This window comes from Pleurodeles waltl, chromosome 4_1 (genome assembly GCF_031143425.1).
Source record: "Pleurodeles waltl isolate 20211129_DDA chromosome 4_1, aPleWal1.hap1.20221129, whole genome shotgun sequence".
In the NCBI taxonomy this organism is placed as follows: Eukaryota; Metazoa; Chordata; class Amphibia; order Caudata; family Salamandridae; genus Pleurodeles; species Pleurodeles waltl.
In genome coordinates, this window is record NC_090442.1 from 660,062,707 (window position 1) to 660,080,848 (window position 18,142).

The 18,142-nt window shown below is 43.6% G+C and overlaps 1 protein-coding gene across 6 annotated transcripts in view; it reads left to right on the forward strand.

Moving 5' to 3' along the window:
- Window positions 1–17,922, forward strand: part of RASSF3 (Ras association domain family member 3) — a 462,665-nt gene extending 444,743 nt beyond the window's left edge. For all 6 annotated transcript variants that reach the window (XM_069229128.1, XM_069229130.1, XM_069229131.1 and 3 more), the window contains 2 exons: window positions 7,661–7,776; window positions 14,727–17,922. In XM_069229128.1, coding sequence (XP_069085229.1) covers window positions 7,661–7,776; window positions 14,727–14,876 — 266 coding nt within the window. In that variant the 3' untranslated portion in view covers window positions 14,877–17,922. The remainder of the gene's footprint in view (window positions 1–7,660; window positions 7,777–14,726) is intronic.
- The last annotated feature ends 220 nt before the right edge of the window (window positions 17,923–18,142 follow it).

Sequence of the window (18,142 nt, forward strand, 5' to 3'; positions counted from 1 at the left end):
TATCTCAGTCTTGAACTTGTTTCTCAAGAAGAAGTCCAAAATGATGATGCTGGCTTTGTTTCTGTTGCCCTTCGAGCCTGAGAACTGGATGGGGTCCCTAGATGTGTGGGACATGTACTTTCATGTGCTGCTTCTGCAGACTCCCAGAAAGTCGTTCCACTTTGAAGAAGTCGGACCGCTTTGTCATTACTCAGGTCTTATCAATGGTAGCAGCCCTATTTTGGGGATACACTTGCACCATCTGCAGACAATGATGTTGTTACTGTCTACTCTGATATTTTCTATCACCAAACCTGAGTCAAATGTCAGAGGCTTAACATTATCGGGTCCATTCCAGATATGATTGCATAAAGGTGTTCCACTGCCAGGACATTTTAGCTATGATAGTTGTTGTTGTCTCAGGTGAGAACTACTTTCCCAGCATTGAAGGTTCTGAGTCTACTGGTCTCCAAGCATCTTGTATCTTTTTTGGTGCTTCATCCTCCCTGGTGCCTCAGGCTCTTTAATGGAATCTTCATCTGCAGTGGGACCAGAATTGGGAATGGATTATTGACCGTGTTAGCCTCCAACGAGGCAGCCCATGGCATTCACGGCTGTCATATATAATGTGAGGCAGGCCGTTCACCCCTCGTGGTAATGAATAAGTCCATTTCAAGTTGAGGGGGCAAGTTTGGATTCACCCTGATGAGGTGAAGATCAGAGGCCTCTGGTCTCCCAAGGAGCAGCAACATCACAACAATCTCTGGAAGGTGTGCACCATCCCCTTGGCATTCAGAGCATTTCTTAATTTCCTCAATTGCTGGTTGATCAAGGTACTCTGACAATACTACTATGTGGTACTGCAGCAAGAAGGGCAGAATGGGTACCACTGCTGTCTGGAGGTGATGAATCTATGGCAGTACCTGGATCGTCACAAGATCTCTCTGACAGTCAGTCGCCTAGTAGGGTCGTCAACATCAGTGTGGAAGAGAACAAGGTGAAGTCCTGCTGATCACAAGTTGATGCACTCGGAGATGAGGGTTAATTTGCTCAGGGCATAGTAGATGTTTTTGCTACCTCCAAAAACACTCAATGTTTCACATTTTATGCTCTAAAGATGACTCCTCGAGCCTTTGTATGCGACGTCGTGCAGCTTCATTGTGAGTGCAGGCTTCTGAATGTATTTCAGCTGCTGATTCTGTGGAATCTGAAGAAAGTTGGGTGGGACTGAGCAATTATGTTTCTGGTGGTCCTGGATTGGGACAGGAGTGTCTGGTACTTCAAACTGCTGACCCACACCATCTCAGCTGTTTCAGCTTGCTCTTCAATAGTATCTGCATTTTCAACAATAGGACAGGGTGTTGGACCTGCACCTCAACGATCTACACCTCATGTATTGCTTGAGCATGGCCAGCTGTGAGGTTTTGATTTTAAGTCTGAGAGGGTCAATGTAATTTTGTCTGCTCTCCATCTTCCATGAAATCAATTTAGTTGGACTGTTGATTCAAGTTTGTCACCAGGTTGGCTCTCTGCAAGCTACTTAGTCTGATCTGGTGTCCTTTTGTCCATGCCATCTTTCGCCCACCAAGGCTTTGCTGTGGGCTCTGCTATGGATACTTTGTGGCCTGTTCTGCCTTTCTTAGTTTGCTTGATCTGCCCTTTTTATTCAAATGACCTATTGTGATGCATTTCTTTAAAGTGCTTTCCCACTTATTTCCACAATCCTCCTTCATTGTGCTGCCTTGGAGCATAGTTGTATTTCATTCTGAAGACCATGTTCCTCATTGCAATCGCTTCTGTGCATCATGTCAGCGAGGTGCAGGCATTGTCGGTTTAGCCACTGTACAATACTTTCTCCCCTGGCAAGCTGGTACATAGGGCTTATTCGTCCATTCTTCTGAAAGCGGTGTCACCGTTTCATGTGGTGAAATCCATCACTTTCCACATTTTTCTCTGCGTCCCATCCCTTTTAGGAGGAGGAGAGACTACACTTCTCCCTGGCGGGCCCTAGTTTCTACATTGATAGGGCTTGGCCGCATTGGGTGGATGATGATTTTGAGATGGAATCATCAATACAAAGAAAGGGATGAAGGTTCAGAAACCGCCCTGATCCTGATGGATTGTTCTTTGCATTAAACTATTATGCATGGAGCTCCTGAGGTTTTATGGGCCATACCCCCAGGACAAAGGCTTTCGGGATGTCCATGTTTTGGGCATCTGCCTGGTAACAATGTGGGCATCCGTCCATACAGCCATCAGGCACTACTGCATCAATTCACAGGGAAGGAGGGTTATTTTACACAATCTGGCCCGTAGGACATCCTAGTTTGAAATCCATTCCTCTGACCCACTTTTTCCAAAGAGTCCTTGTTTTGGTATTGATTCTCAAGGTGAGGAATGTGCAATTGGGGGCATTTATCAATGGAATAATTGAATTACCATTGGTAACCATCTTTCTGACGGATATTCTAACTACAGATTTCTCACCTTCTGCTTCACTCTCCTCCCTGTTCTGTGGAGTGGACTTTTGGGAGTTAATAAGGTTCTAAGCTAGATATTTTTTTACACTGTCAATATTCTCTATATGTCAGCCACATTCTGTCTGAGGGTGTGAAAAGAAGAATGAATAAACTAATGTAAGTACTCGGGGTGATGCTCCATCGCCATGCCTCAGGGTGGAACAGTGTCATGATGAACACTGATAGCACTACTTCCTAGGATGCAGGAGCTATTATAGGAGTTTCTAGATTGCATCTGGTTCCTGGGTAGTTTCACAAGGTGAGGAATCTGCAGTTAGAGTAGCCAAAAAAAGAGCATTATCGAACTTATATAACTTATTATACACATACATACTGTCTCACACTCACTTGTGCTCTCTTGCATTCACTCTTGCACTGTGGTACTCTGTTGTCAGTCACTCATCCATAGTCTCACTGTCTCTTAATTTTCACTCACTCCTATTTTCCATCACTTACTTACACATTCACTCACATCACCGACCCTCCTCCCCCATTTGAGAGCAATTTTTCACTCACCGTCACCTGCCTGCACAGATTTCTCTTTAGCTCCTTAGCTGCTGGTATTCCAGTGACCCTTCATACAGGCAGAGTGCCCCCTTCCTCAGGCACCGACACTGAAAAACAGAAAGCTAGAGCCAGCGTAGTGGGTACAGTGAGTGATCCTGTAACTTTCTGTGCTGATACACTGATCAGGCACCAACTTTAGACACCTGCAGAGCTACCACTTGCTTCTCACCACAAACTTTCTTAACCTTTCAGAGGGTGGGGTTAGTCACTCCACCCCACCCTGTGGCCAGCTGGAAATGGCTGAGTGACCAGCTGATTGATGTTGCAGGCCACTGACTCCAGGCTACTACTTTGCCAGCCCCCTAAAATCAGTGTGATGGCTGTTGCAATTACCTCCACGTGAGTATGCAAGCCGTCACACAATTCCACTCTTTCAGACTTTGGCCCCTGCAATTCCACCAGACATTTCCTTGGTTGGCTGGAACACTAGGATGCCTGTTTTAAAGGCCAGGGCTTCTCTTGGTGCCTCTGTCACTTCCCCAAGCCCCCAGAGGTTATTTGCAGCAGGCATTGGGAGGCTTCAAGAGAAAGAGAGGGAGGTGAAAGGTAGCGATCAGAGGAGAGGAGAGAGCAAAAAGAGAATGGTTGGCAAGAGATTGCACGAGAAGAAGATGAGCATGCTTGTCAGGGAAGCTTTTGGTTCCTGGGTCAGGCCCTGAATTTAGTATAATACAAGAAGGGGCAGAAAACAAGGAGGGCAGTGCCCCGAAGCCCTTGAGAGCCAGCCACCCCTGATTCTACTTCTGGCTTCCCCCAGTGACTTGCATTCCTTTATTGCACCAGTAGGACTCAAGGAGGGGGGGCGGGGGGGCTTGTTTAGTGTGCTCCAGCTAGTGAAGGGTAGAGATGTGTTCTATCACAATAGCCACTTTGTCAATCCTGGTTACATTTCAGACTGGAGGGCTCTGCTCAGAGAAGCTTCCTCTACAACCTTTCTGAAGTTTAGGTGGGAAGCCACGGCTCAACAGTCTTGGAGCTCTGGGCATCTGTCCTGGCTTCAAAGCAGGCAATCCAGCTCCCCCAGGATGGTGTACATACCAGAAATGTAGAAGCGGAGTCCACACACGGGGACCTTTCCAATTAAAACTGTCAGTTTAATATACTGTTTTTTTGATTCTCGGTCACACTAGTGCACAATGCACCGGATGCCACAGGTATCCTGTGCTTGTTAAGAAACATTGTTTAATTTCCTTCCTCTTGAAATTAGTGCTACAACCCAATTTTACAAGCTTTAAAAACAGTTGATTGCAATACATAACCCCAATTAGGATTACATCAAATTACACCCTTACTCAGGGAAGATTCAAACTCCTATTTTCATAAGGTGGTGTATATAATTAGACATACTCATGAAGCATCGACCTGGACTTGCTACAACCCTCTTAAAGATTAGTTCCAAAGACTTGGTATTATCTTTACCAGAGAACAGCAAACATGGTCCCCATCTCCTCTATATTTGCTAAAATGGCGAGTTTAATAACTGCATGTTTTCCAGTTGTTTAAACAAACCTACTCAAAGAGGAGCTACATGGCAAAGGCTCTGTTCGGTCAGACCATATTCCGAGGTCGGACAGAGGTAGAGCCATGTTGTCATGGCCTGCCGACATCCGCTGAATGTTTCCTGCATTGAAGTCCTTCGCGCTTTGACACGGAGCGTAAATTTTAGAAAAGGTGACTAGTCTCCTGGGCTCTTATTAGCATCCCTCTGTCACGAACGAACACCTGCCATGTGGATGTATTTTTATTTGCAGCAGTAGCATTCTGACAAACTGTATATTTCATCAACGTTTTAGAATAGAAATAAACCGGTTGCTGGTTACATAAAGTCAATGGGGCGGGAGTTCATGCGGTGTTGGTGAGTGTTGTGTGTATAAAGTATATTTTTCTCTGTGATTTGTTGTGGGGTCTGGCATCGAAAGTGATGCAAGTTTCAGTGTGGTCCAGCAGATCCGTATCATGATTCTTAGTTTACCTTGAGGCCGTAAGTGCTTTCTACTGAAAAAGGAACTAGTGATCCCTGAAGATGGGCATTCCAATGATAGTCAGTTTGCAGGCTGAGTGTACAAAAGCGAATGGCTGGGGATTGGGGTTTGGAGGTTGCAAGTAGGTGCTGGGGTGCAGTCTACTAACCTGGAAGAGGTGTATGCCCTGACATTGTGGGCCACTAAGGTAAAGGAGCTGTTTCTAAAGTTTGAGAAGCATATAAAGATCTACTTCTTGAACACAGCAGTTCTCATTGTGGTTGTCCTTTTAGAATGTTTTCGACAAAGGGCGTTTGGCAAGTTGATGACTTTAGTCTGATGGAGAGTAAGTGGCGTGAAAGGCTGATGAAAAGGTTGTTGCAGCAATCCAGTTTGCTGGTGTTAAGGGAGGTGATGAGGATTTTGGAGGAGTAGTTGGATCCTTTGGACATGGAAGAGTTGGAAGTGGATAGCTTATGTGACGGAGGCGAATCAGTTTAGTCGCATAAGGGTCTCGGATGCACTTGGCCGCAATATAATAGATGGCATGCGGAGAAGGGGTTGTGGAAAGGGATGTGTGCTGTCACCTGGCCCATACTATTACAACTACTGGTGAGTAATGTACTGAGGCATACCGGATGTGAATGGGGGGTATGTGCAAATTGCACCGATTCGGAGTGCTTTGATAGCTAGAATCTATGTTTCTGGGTGCATAAATGAACAATTACTCTCAAAAGCAGAAAAAAATAAGCACAAACCAGAGAAACTATTCAGTTGTTTAACTTATCATTGACAACTAAATTGTTAAATGCAGTGCGTGTATATAAAGTGAAGGATGATACTTCCTCCAACCACTAAAGGCACTAGTTTCTCGGCATAGGTAGGAGCGCAGCACTGAATGCAACAGAACACTGGTTATGCTCCACTGAATCCTTATCCCTGAGCAATGCATTAGACACCCCCAAAGTTTTCAGATTTGGCCACTGTAATGGCAAAAGTTGTCCAGTTGTCAATTGTATTTGATATTTTCATAGCTTTGGGAGTGGATATGCAGTATACTTTAAAAAAAATGTTTTTTTAAAAAGTAAGTCAACCATCTTTACCACCAAATGTGCACACAGTTCTAAGTCCTTGCTCCTTTGGACCCGGAAAGAACACACTGTTCTCCAGCGCTTCTTTTCTGGCTTCTGATAGAACTCAGTACCGACGGTGGGTGGCTTCTACATTCAGCCCCAGGCTAAGAAAATATAGTAGTTTGAGCTGCGGTGTCAGAGGCTGCACCAGACATGGCCGTGACCAAGGTTCACAACTAGCTCACAACACGGATAACGCTCATCACTTCATCCCATTGGCCTGAATACTGCCTTGGCTCCCTCCTCGTCACTCCTTGAGTTCCCCCCTCCACAGGATCCTTTTAATCACTGCAATTTTTCTCATTCGCTTATAGTGGAATATCTCCATGAGGAAGTGGTAGGCAAGCTTGGTGGGTGGGGAAGGCTTGTGCTAGCAGAGAGCAAGGGCTGCCTGCCTGGCTGGGTTGCCTGCTCAGCCGACACCCTTCAGGTGCCTGTCAATTCATGAGTCCTGCAGAAGAAGCAGACTCCCCAGCAATGTGACAGGTTTCTTCTGCACTCACGGAAAGGAAGATGAAAGATGGGGGGGGAGAGCAGGAGTAGACCAGCACATCTGCGTTTCTTTTCTCCAGCTTTTAATGTGCGCGAGCATGTAACACGAAGTGCTCTAGTTTGTGTGATTTTCATGTCATTCCACACAGTGCTTTAGGACAACAGGGGTGACCATTAATGTTATCACTAGGCAATACTACGCACAAGGGGGAAAGGCAAGATGAGGCGTAACGGCATGCCACTCTAGCCTCCGTTTATATCACCCACGCATAGTGCATGGCACTCCTTCTATCTTTAGCCTAAAGCTTTCTATTTCACAAAAATATCTACAGGTGTGACCCTTCCTACTCCATAATTCCCCAAAGTCTCAAAGATTTGGATGAGGTGGGCTCACTCACGTTATGTGACATGCTTCATCATTGGCCCTGGTACCATCATCCTTCCAGGGTGGGATGAGGTTGCCGACAAGACCTCAAGGATAGCCCCACTTGAGGTTGTGTATGCCCTGGTAGTATCATCTTATCAGGGTGGGATGAGGTTGCCAATGATGAAGCATGTCACATAACATGAGTGAGCCCACCTCACCCAAATCTTTGAGATTTCGGGGTATTACGGAGTAGGAATGGTCACACCTGTAGAGATTTTTGTGAAATATATCTTTAACGTAAAGCCTTCTAAGGAGTGCAGATCACTAGGCAATAACCATTTAACTCGAGACTTGGTGAAATTCTTGCCTGAAGCTTGTGCCTGTGAATCACATTTCAAGGACAAAAAAAAGCCAATATTGACCTAGAAAAGATATATTTACAAGAATGATTTGCTAACCCCATACTTGGAGAGAATTGGGCTATTTCACATAGTAACCCAGATTCCCCAGTGAATTTTAGTGAAGAAAGTTTCTAATTGCACTGTATGTTGTGTATAGTGATAAATGACATCTAATTCTACCCTTTAGTCTGTTACTTTGTAGGTATGCTCTGTTACTTACTCTTGTACTTTTTCTTTGTAGTTTGTATGTGCAAGCTTTCAGATCGAGAACAGCCTCTCTACCTACGTTTGGTGGCAGGTCCTAACCCAGAAGTGCTCAGTTTTGTGCTGCGGGAGCATGAGACCGGCGATGTCACGGTAACTTTTCTGTATAGTGTTCTATGCTCATTGTGTATGCAGGCCCACCTCCGTGTGAACAAGCTGTATTGCAGCATGCATGCGCAAACAAGCCAATGCGGACAATTTGAGTGATTCCCTCTGTCACTGAGTTGCATCCCCCTCAAAGGTCTTTAAACTTCGAACCTGAGTACAAACTTCGCCTCACAATCTGTTGTTTCAGCGAGACAAGCCACCGGGCACCCCTTGCTCACCCCTTTGTGCACCGTTGACAATCTTGGCCACATGATTTGGTAACGTCTGAGTGACACCTGTTCCAAGTCACCAGCTTAAGTCTCCCTCGCCTGCTGGACTAGCGCTTACTCGCCGTTGCACACAGACATTCGGCAGTGGGCTGATCTTTGTGGCACTTTCATCTATTTTGGGATGGTGGACACCATGACCTGATGTCCTTCAAATAGTGTCCCTCAAAAAGCGCCTAGGACGTTACATAGTTGCTGTGCTTGACCTTCTGACGCAAAAAAATAAAAAATGTTTTTCGGTACTGACCTTTGTTTAGTATTTTGTTGCTGATAAGTATGAAGAATAGAGCAAAACACACTTTTTATACTGTCAAGCAGCAACGGCTGTCTTTTACACATCCACGGGACATTATACAAGCTTACTTTGCTAACTAGTCCTCAAGGTAAGCCCCATTTGTGCACCTCCCAGCACTTACTTCAGGGGTTGACTTATGTGAATGGCTGTCTGTGAGGATCCTCTGGGGTCATCCATGAGTACCATGGGTGATCTGAGAGCCGGAAGCAAGCAGCAAGAAAGGCCGGAGGACACGGATGTGACGAGAGGTAGTGAGAAGGGAGAGGACAGACTATCTCTTCAGCCTCTCATATCCTGTCCCTCTATCCCATGGAGACACTTGCCCTACTTTTTGCACATATTCATAGGAAAGATTATTGGTCTGGGACCTCGACAGTTTGCCTGCTGGCAAGTCTTTTGGTCGGTCAACCGTGCATAATCTTTCCAAGCACACATTTTCATTTCTTCTTTTTGGATATTTGATTTTTTGTGTTGGCTGCTTTTCATTGTTTCTTCAGAAACTGCAAACCACAAACATGCTGGGGTCTTTTTATGGATATTTAGTATTTTGTTGTTGAAGGCAGAAGCTTCACTCAAAGGAAACATTTTGTCCTGCATATTATGATACGCACGTAGTCAAGCGTTGAATGGAAATGGGTGTAAGCGACTCTTCTAGCTGTGTTGCTGAACACACCTTTCCCTTAAATTGCTTCTGTCTGCTGCGAGCTCTGGCTGCATTTTATCATGTGTTTAAAGTTCTGCCCTGTAATTACTGCTATAAGCCGGATTCGTAAAGTGGAAAAGAGGCTTAACCATCTGTTCGAAGGCTGCAAACCCTGTGTTTTTCTGTACTCGAGTAGAGCACAAGATGCCACTCTGTCCTGAGTATTTTCCCTTCAAAGATATTGAAATGCAGTTTAACAATTTTTCAGCGAAGACCATCTTCACTGGCACGATTAGATGTTTTATTTTTGGGGATTTCTTTTCGGAGTATTTAGACAACACTCCTTCATGCCAATCCCATTTGGGAATGGGTTGTTAAATTGATTTGCATAATACATTATTTTGAAATTTTTCAAATTTCTGCACGTGAGTCTCCTAAATGGGGACAAGCTAAAGGAAACAGATATAATAAAGTTGCAGAAAGGTTAATTGTGGCAAGAGCGTACAGGTAGCCTTGTTGTTCTGAAACGCACCTATTTTAGGAAAGTTTCTTGGCAAGGGCAGTGACTTGAAAAGAAGTTCACAAAGAAGTCAATTTCTAGGCACATGGAAGTGTTTTTCAGAAGGCAAGGCTGGACTTGCATGCTCAGTCTTGAATCATAGAGAACTGATATGAGCAGCACCCTACCTCCAGAGAGAGGGGGGAATAGGTAGATTTGGTATCCCCTGGCAGCTGGAATGTCTGGGCTTAAATATTACTTAGTGATGGATACTGTTCGCCTTAATGTAGTGACCTTAAAAGTCAACAGTTCAACTCTTTTCTCCTGTGTGTGATGTGATGCGCTTCTATCTGATAGTAAGATCCAACCGCAGATTCCTAATCTTAGAATATTCCCCGGAGGTCAGAATGGATCTGGAATATCCTGAGCAGTACCTCTACTCAACGCCAATAGGGTGCATCAGTCGACTCCACCTGCGTCAAAAGTAACAATGCTGTGCCTTCATGAGTGCTTCCCCGGTATGCTAATGTGGTTCCTTTCTGCACCAACAGTTTGGATCTGAATAGCTAAGTCGGTTACTTTTTGGCCGACATTTTTGTTGAAGATTCAATTTTTGAGCTTGCTCCCTGTGTGCTAAAGACACATCCCCTGTGAAACCCCCAGGTTTCCAGCGTTGTGGGGACTGGCACTGTCAAATGTCCGTGTCAGATTCCCATCTGACTTGTGCATGACTCAAATGCCTGCGTCAAATGCAAGCCAGTGCACCTGAAGACGATTTACAAACAGGTGATGAAGCCCCTTGGGCCTGTAAATTACTCCTGTGGAGCTAACAGCGCCACAACACGACTAGGGTGTAGAATGTTTAGGTAGAACGTTGCCCAGTTAGGTGTCTTTTAGTAACATTTTAAAATTCATTAATACCTGGTAAGTGAATTGTACAATGCCCAAAAGGGTCAACAAATGGAAAACATAGGATATGACCAGGAGTGTAGACATCACACAAAAAGGAAAGTTATTGAATCAGTTATAGGCAAATGAAATAAACAACATAATAAAAGCAATGTAATAAGTGCATAATGAAATGTGAACACAGTCAGAACATTCATGCAAAAACTAGCACAAGAGATAAAAGGTGATCACAAATAACCACTCTGAATCGGCAGAGACCCATTCTGAGGGTACAGGTTCTGAAGTGAAGATTTGAAGTCCAATCATCTGAAAAACAATGAATTCCCTTCCCAAAGGGGTCAATCAATGAAGATCCCGCTCACCTGGAGAGTATAGATGGCGTTTCAACTCCTATAACCATGAAGGGCCATCACCTGGGCAGAAGAGATGATCGAACACAACGGATTCTGGATTCTGTGTAGCACTATAGAGCAGGGGTCTTCAAACTAGGGGGCGGCCCTCCTCGGAGGAAGGGCCTCAAGTGATTCCAAGGGGGACGCCAGGCTCTGGCCAAAAGAAGGTTTTCGCTGATATCAGGGCTTTGTTGTAAGGTGGAAAATATGAGTGGCAGTAAACCACTCTGTAATGGGTCATCAATAACATGTTTTGTAATTTATATCCAAGGTGGTAGTATGTGTTAGAAGGAAAGAGGCTCCAAATACTCTTGAAAACCCCCACCCGCACATCTAATAAGCACACTGGGGATATTTTGACATGTTAATAAGGCCTGCCTGACCTAAATAGTATGTTTGGATCCTGTAATTCATACATTTTTAAAACGGTATCAGAACTGCAATGTTTAAATAATTCTAAACATACATTGCAAATTTAACAGAATTATTGCGTAAAATTTAGAGGGGGACCCAGTGATTGGTTTTTTTTTTTTTTTTTCTTCACTGGGTGGGCTGGAGCGGTGAGAGGGGAGGAGCATTAAAATGTTTGAAGACCACTGCTATAGAGATAGGTCTGACTTCAAAGGGGCCCTAAAGGATCCTCAATGAGAAGTATTGTGTGCCTAGTAGAGCTTCACGGTCTGCCAATCAATCACAGCTGTTTTAGAAGGGATACACTGTGCCCAAAAATCACCAGCTCGGAAGGAGAGCCTTGGCGAAGCCAGAAATAGAAACCCTTGAGGAAAGTCAGCAGGGATGGGGAGGAAAACCTTTCCCCACACAGTTGGATCAAAGACTCAGACCACGATCCGTGAGTAAAACAAGTTTACTTTTTTTATGAGGAATCTGTGGTTAGAAGTCTCTACCGCAAGGACAAGTCGCTTACCCTCGGTTATGCTTTATCTTGTAGAGACTCCATCTAACCACAGACTCCTCACCTACCCTCTCATCCTCCCTGTTCTCTGAACTGTACTCTTCCACAAAGATCTTGCTAGATTCTGCACACTGGTAAACACTGTACCTTGGTTTTACCATGGCTTTGCGTTTTTGGCAGTTGAACAGCCATGAAAGAAACTGATGTCAGCACTTCCGGGTGGCGATTATAAAGGCACTCTTACGTCACTTCTGATGCAGACAGAGTTGACGCATAGCTGATCGATGCCACCTAGCTAGGCTGAGGAATACGGACCTTTAATTTCCAGGGTTCATGAACAGTAACATGGACACTCTCCATCTGAAGGAGCCAGACCTGCGCTCATCCCATAGGAGGTTTTAAAAGCAGTATCCTTTTTCGTACATTTAAATAATCTAGAGGGACTCACACACATGTGGGGAAAAAAGGGAAAGAGATAGCTGGAAGGGAAGAACACCAGGCTCATTCTGCACCCTCTCGTCCCCCGGCCTTGCATAGCGACATCTGGAGTAGTTTATTAGCGTTCCAGATGGCACCTACAAATAAGTATGGAAAATACTGTCACTTGAATTAGAAAGGTGAGCTCGTCTGTTGACTGGCAAAATTGATGATGCTGTTTGAGGGATTCATTAACATTTACAGATCTCTGCTCCTCTAGTTAGGTAGGGGGGGGGTGTCTGTGTGTGTGTGTCTCTCTGTGTGTGTGTGTGTGTGTCTCTGTGTGTGTGTGTGTCTCTGTCTCTGTGTCTGTCTCTGTGTCTGTGTGTGTCTCTGTGTCTGTCTCAGATGAAAAGATGGCTGATGTTAGACAAAACCAGCCGTTTTAGTAGTTTCTCCTTGAGCGGTCTGTATATCCATATTTTATTGCAGTGTTACTTGTTTGAGAATTATAGGTTGGAGTTCCCCAAAATCTTTCACCAGTGTAAAGCAGCCAACATTAGAAGAGATTTAATGTGAATCATCGAAGGTTTACGCCTTTTCATGTGCTACATCGCTGACCACTTCATGAATCCCCGCGAATTGAATACCTTTGTAGAAGGATGAAGGCTTCTGGTGATTGACGCCAAGGGTTGGAGAAGGCTAGTATTAAGTGTTTAGGTCTCATGGCAGTCCTGCTATAATCTGGAGCTATGCAGTGTCGGCCAGTTGATGGTAGTCCGTAGCAGCTAGAGCACGGTGCGTATTATTCGCCTTGGTCTTCATGGCCACATTCTGAAAGCAGAGTATGTTTTACTTGTAAGGTTGGTGCCTCTCAGGTTCCCTCCTGAGTACGAAGGCTGCCTTACACTCTTGGGCCAGTAGTTCCAAAACCCTACTTCAGCTCAGGGCTGAATGTGATTTTACAGAGAATATGCACCTCATATTGGCCTATTTTATGCTGAGCTTACGCATGCCGTTTTAGTTGATCTTTATGGACGACCATATTTTGCGAAGGCCACAGAAAAGACCCAGTGATTTGAAGCACCTTGTTCAGTAGGGACTGATTGATTAGACATTGTACTATCCCGCCAAACATCTTATGAATGAAAAGTAGGGTTGGTAATTCTAGTAGGAATAATGTGGTGTGAACCTGGGAAGCAAGCTCTTATCTACATGGCTGGATGGGTTAGGAGTCTTTCATTAATGAGAACATAATGACCAGCCAGTTGACGGAAGCTTTGGGTCTAATCTGTCTGCCCCCTTCTTTCTCACATCAGACCCTACATGGGTCTCAGCTCTCCCAGGGCATTCCCATCAGTGCTGCTAGGCTGGTTCATTGGAAGACCCAGCAAACATTATTACTGCAGCAATACTTTCAATAAATAGGCCATTAGAAAATACACGTTCGTAGCCACGTTCTATACCTTGGAAGCCCGGCTCGGAGGTCATGTTGGTGCTGAAGCTGTGCTCCGTGTGCTGCTTTACCCGGTTTCTGATGAGCTTTGCTCCTCTAACTGAAGTAGGCCACTCTCTCATACGAGGGGGATCCGGAGAGGGGAACAGCAAACGATTTGACTTGAATAATGGGCACTTCAAATAGGATACCACGGCTACCCGTTAATCAGTGCTTCTTTTCTGCCTGGCTTGACTGCACTGATGGCATTATACCGATTGTTATCAATTATGTAAAGTAAACAGAGAGGAGAATGTCTAACCTCATGCTCTTGGCTGCTTAGTTCATCATTCCACCTTTTGGGAAGTGTTTCCATTGGAATGCACAAGAGAGTACTTTGCATATAAAAAGTACATTCAGTCGTCACCATGCTTGTCAATGCATTCAATGAACTCCCATCTGGATTCCTTGCTGAGAATAATATATATATATTTTTCTTATTGTGCCCCAGCATTGGCAAAGTCAGTAGGTCTGTGCTCTAATGTGTTAAACCGCATTTGCACATGCAGCGCATTTGAACAGCATGCCTGTGTGTACATGTTAACACAGTAAAGCCAGACCTTGTCAATGCTGGTTTCTTTAAATAATCGATTTTACATGGATGTAAATGGTTCAAAAATATATCAGTGGCAAGTGCTTATTCTTAGAAATATGTGACATGGTTTTATACAACAGAAGGTATATGCGATAGGTCCTGTTTCTCAAATCTTTATACATTTGGATGTTTTTGATTTTTTAACTGATGGCTTTAGACGTGTGGTTAGTGGAACGCTCAGTGTTCGATGTGGCTGAGTTAGGCTTGATTCGGTGTGCAACTGATTGAAGAAATGTGCAGCGCAAGCCGAGTTAAGAGGATGTCACATTAACTAATTGGGGCATCATCACTTATGTGCAGGGTGCACATTACTAGGAATGTTTCTCCATTTTTTTTTTTTGTATCCATGGCTTTGATGTTTGGTAAAGGAACACTAGAAAATAGTACAAGTGTGGGGAGTGGGTCTCCTGTACTTGAAGTCACTGCTCAAGCAGAACATGCAAGTAGTTGTAAGCTTCGATGCGGTGTATGGCTCTTCCACCTCTGATTTTGTTTTCACACTTTGTTTTAGTGGGAAGCCTTCAGTGTGCCCGAGCTCAAGAACTTCCTGCGGATCCTGGATAAAGAGGAAGATGAGCAGCTCCACGTCATAATGAGGCGATATTGTTCGTACAAAGAGAAACTAGAAGAAGCCCTCAGCGGGGTGAGGAAACCCGGATAAATCCGAGGCTCTGAGACCTACAACGTGACAGGCTGCCCCTGTTTTAGCAGCCTATAACCAGGCAAGGTGTAGAGGGACACACAGTCTACCAATGCCGAAAGAACAATTTGACTGGCGATTCCAGGGGTCCTGCAGACATGTCCCGTAGATGGATCCCCCAGTCCTGCTGATGGCTGACATCGGTCATCGTCTGTGGGCGTCGTGAAAACCTCTTGCAAATCCATAGCAAGGCAGTCGTTTTGCGGTGCTTGCTTGTACCTTTCCAGGCTACTGAATCCGTGCAAGCTGTGAATCTGTTGCAGGCAGCAATCCATGGTGTTGTATAGTTCAAAATGCCTTTTATTTTTTTAGACCTCAGATGCCTCACTTTTAAGTGACGGCAGCCTTAAACCGAAGATATGAACGCGTTGCTGTTGAAACGAAGGCTCCCTGGTGCAAAATCTCGTCAGAGAACCATTTTCAAAAGAAACCGCACACCTTAAGTCATAACACGCGAGTGTTTTAAAGCAATGCTGACTGTATTTTAAAGGGTAACTGGGGAAGTGCTTATGAAACCTGGAAATTGAGCAATTTATGAAGGGTTTGGTAACAGACCTTAAAGAAAAGGTACCTAGTATGTGAAAAGCACAGGGGCTAGGGAGTTGTGATTATGAAGGTGGTAGGTAGGATGGGATTGTGAAGTAGGAGATGAAAGCCTGCTTTTTGGGTGGCACAGGCGTTGTCTTTGAGGATTAACGTGCCTGCATTGCTACTGATGGAGGTGTCTGTCGGGCGGGGGCTGCACGTAGATCTGGTTAATGCCCGTGGAAGAGCTGTGAGACCCGAAGATTACAAGATGCGCGAAGGTGCAGGGTATGTGAAGAGGGCTGTGGGATGGAGCAGTGTTTTAGGAGGAGCTTTGTGCGGGGGACACGAAGAGAAGCGCGAAGACCGGCCTCTGAACGAGGCATCGACTGTGCAAGAAATTGGAGACTGGGATGTGAGTTGAAGGATTTTGGAATGCTTTTGAAAGACAGGCGATGGGATGTGAGAAATGCAGAATTTGCTTTACAGGGCAGCAGCCAAACAGCATAACATGTGGTATGGCACACAAACTAGTTTGGTTGTGTGAAACAGTTCAGGGCTCTACAGAGTGGCAAATGTTATGTTTCATATGGTTTTCTAAAACAAGGCATCACTTTCAAGAAAATGACTACATACACTTAATTGGGTGCTCCTGACTGTAGACCTACATTGCATTGTTCTTGGGAAAATGCTGTCTATTCATTATATAGTTGATTTGAAAGGAGAGACATATATTCTTCCCCAGAAATACAATATTGTTCCATATTACAACTGTTTTGTTTTCTGCCAGATTCAACAACTAAAACGTATAATTCACGTTATTTTTAAACCTATTGTACGTATCACTTTTACTGCACTATCCACTAGTTTGTGTACTGCCTCCAGCATTTAAAGCAGGAAATAGCATCAGCAATGGACAGGAAGTGACATTCCGCGTTATTACAGTAGGAAATGTACAAAGCAAAAGGTTGCTTTCTTTACTTTGGACAAATAAGAAAACATAACCTTAATCGACCCATTGTACTCCACGTCCTCTGATATTGCTTCTTGTTTCTGGAATGAAAGTCATTTCTTAAAGGATAACTTAAGAAAATTGCTTAGATACACATTGAAACTATTGTGGATGGAAATAGTTTTGGTTAGTAAATCCAACAGAAGTTTAATCATTAACGGTAAGCGTAACGCTTTGGTTTTTGTTGTATAACATGTACTTCCTCTGTAATATTTCTAGATAGCCAGTATTCAGAACTCCTTCAAATAAATTTACCAACGTCCACATCCAAACAATAATAGAAAAAAACAATTCAGTAACTGGATGTTTTACTGTGGTATTAAAACCAAAGATCTCAGCAGATACTCTGGAGTGCGCGAGACCACCCTTGACAGTTATTATTGTCCTTTGGAGACACCTAGTGGACAGCACTGGAAACAACACTTTTGTCGTAAAATGAAAGGAGAAAGAAAATAGACGTGTGCCTTGCCAGTTTCTCCCAAATGGAGAAATTCAGTCTTTTTTTTTTTTTTTTTTTTTTTTTTTTTAAACCAGTATTTTCGGACAGGATTGAAGGAGTGTGTGGTTTGCAACGCAGACCAGTCATTGTGACAATCATTTTTAATCTTAAAAAAAATCACCAAATATTTAATCTCGTGTTTTCTTTTTGCATGCCAGAGAGTAGTGCATGCGCGAAGTTTCAACACAGTTGCTCATAGCAGCCACTTTACATATTTCAGGGAATGATTGCGCTTTGTGTTGCAGTTGTCGATTTTCCTACCAATTCTGCAGCATGCAAGTGGTGCTGTCTGTTGTTTTACAGTAAGTTTGTGCATTACTATCGCTGTTTCAAGAGTTCAGATTACATGTTTTACTAGTAACTTGAAATCTTTGCTGTTGGCCAGCTAGATAAATCAACAAGTAGAGAGTGAGTGCAATTTTTGATGTCCAACTGTGAATGTTTTTTTTTTTTTTTTTACTTGAAGTATATTTTAAAATAAGATGTTAAACAAGCATATATTTCGCTTAAGCCAAAAACTTAAAAAAAAAAAAACTGTCTTATGCACTACATGTTACGCTTTTTGTTGTTGCAGGGAAGGGGGTACATTTTACTGTATTTACGTTTTATTTTTGTCCACTTAATTTATAATTGTAAGGTTGAAAGTAATCAGACACTGGGGTTAATAGAAGTTTTTATTTGAAAACGTTGGAAATGATTGAAGATATATAGAGCAGAGAACACGGTCTAGAAAAGGATGTTAGAGATGATCTGTTAAGCTTCGATGCAACACGGTTTCTTAATATTTGATGGTACAGGAAAGACGTTCTAATGCTATGGGGGTAATGCAGGGATATATGTAAAAAGTGCAACTTAAAATTGTTATACTATTTATAATTTCAAAGGAAGTTCAAATTTATTTTTATAGGGAAGGTTTCCTTTAAAATTGTTATCATATGGTGATTACATCATTAAAGTTGCATTTGACCTCATTTGTTGCATGTGATCGTGTTTGTTAATAATGTTGTAATATCCACAAACAACTCTGTATTCTTGGGGGGGGGGGGAATCTTGAGCCCCAGAGATCAATTTGATGCGTGGGATGGGCATTCAAACATACTATGTTGATTTTATATAGCGCATTACTAATGCATCTACTCCATCTCAAGGTCTTTGTCCTGATAAAGGCTATTACGAAAACGTGTAGCAGTC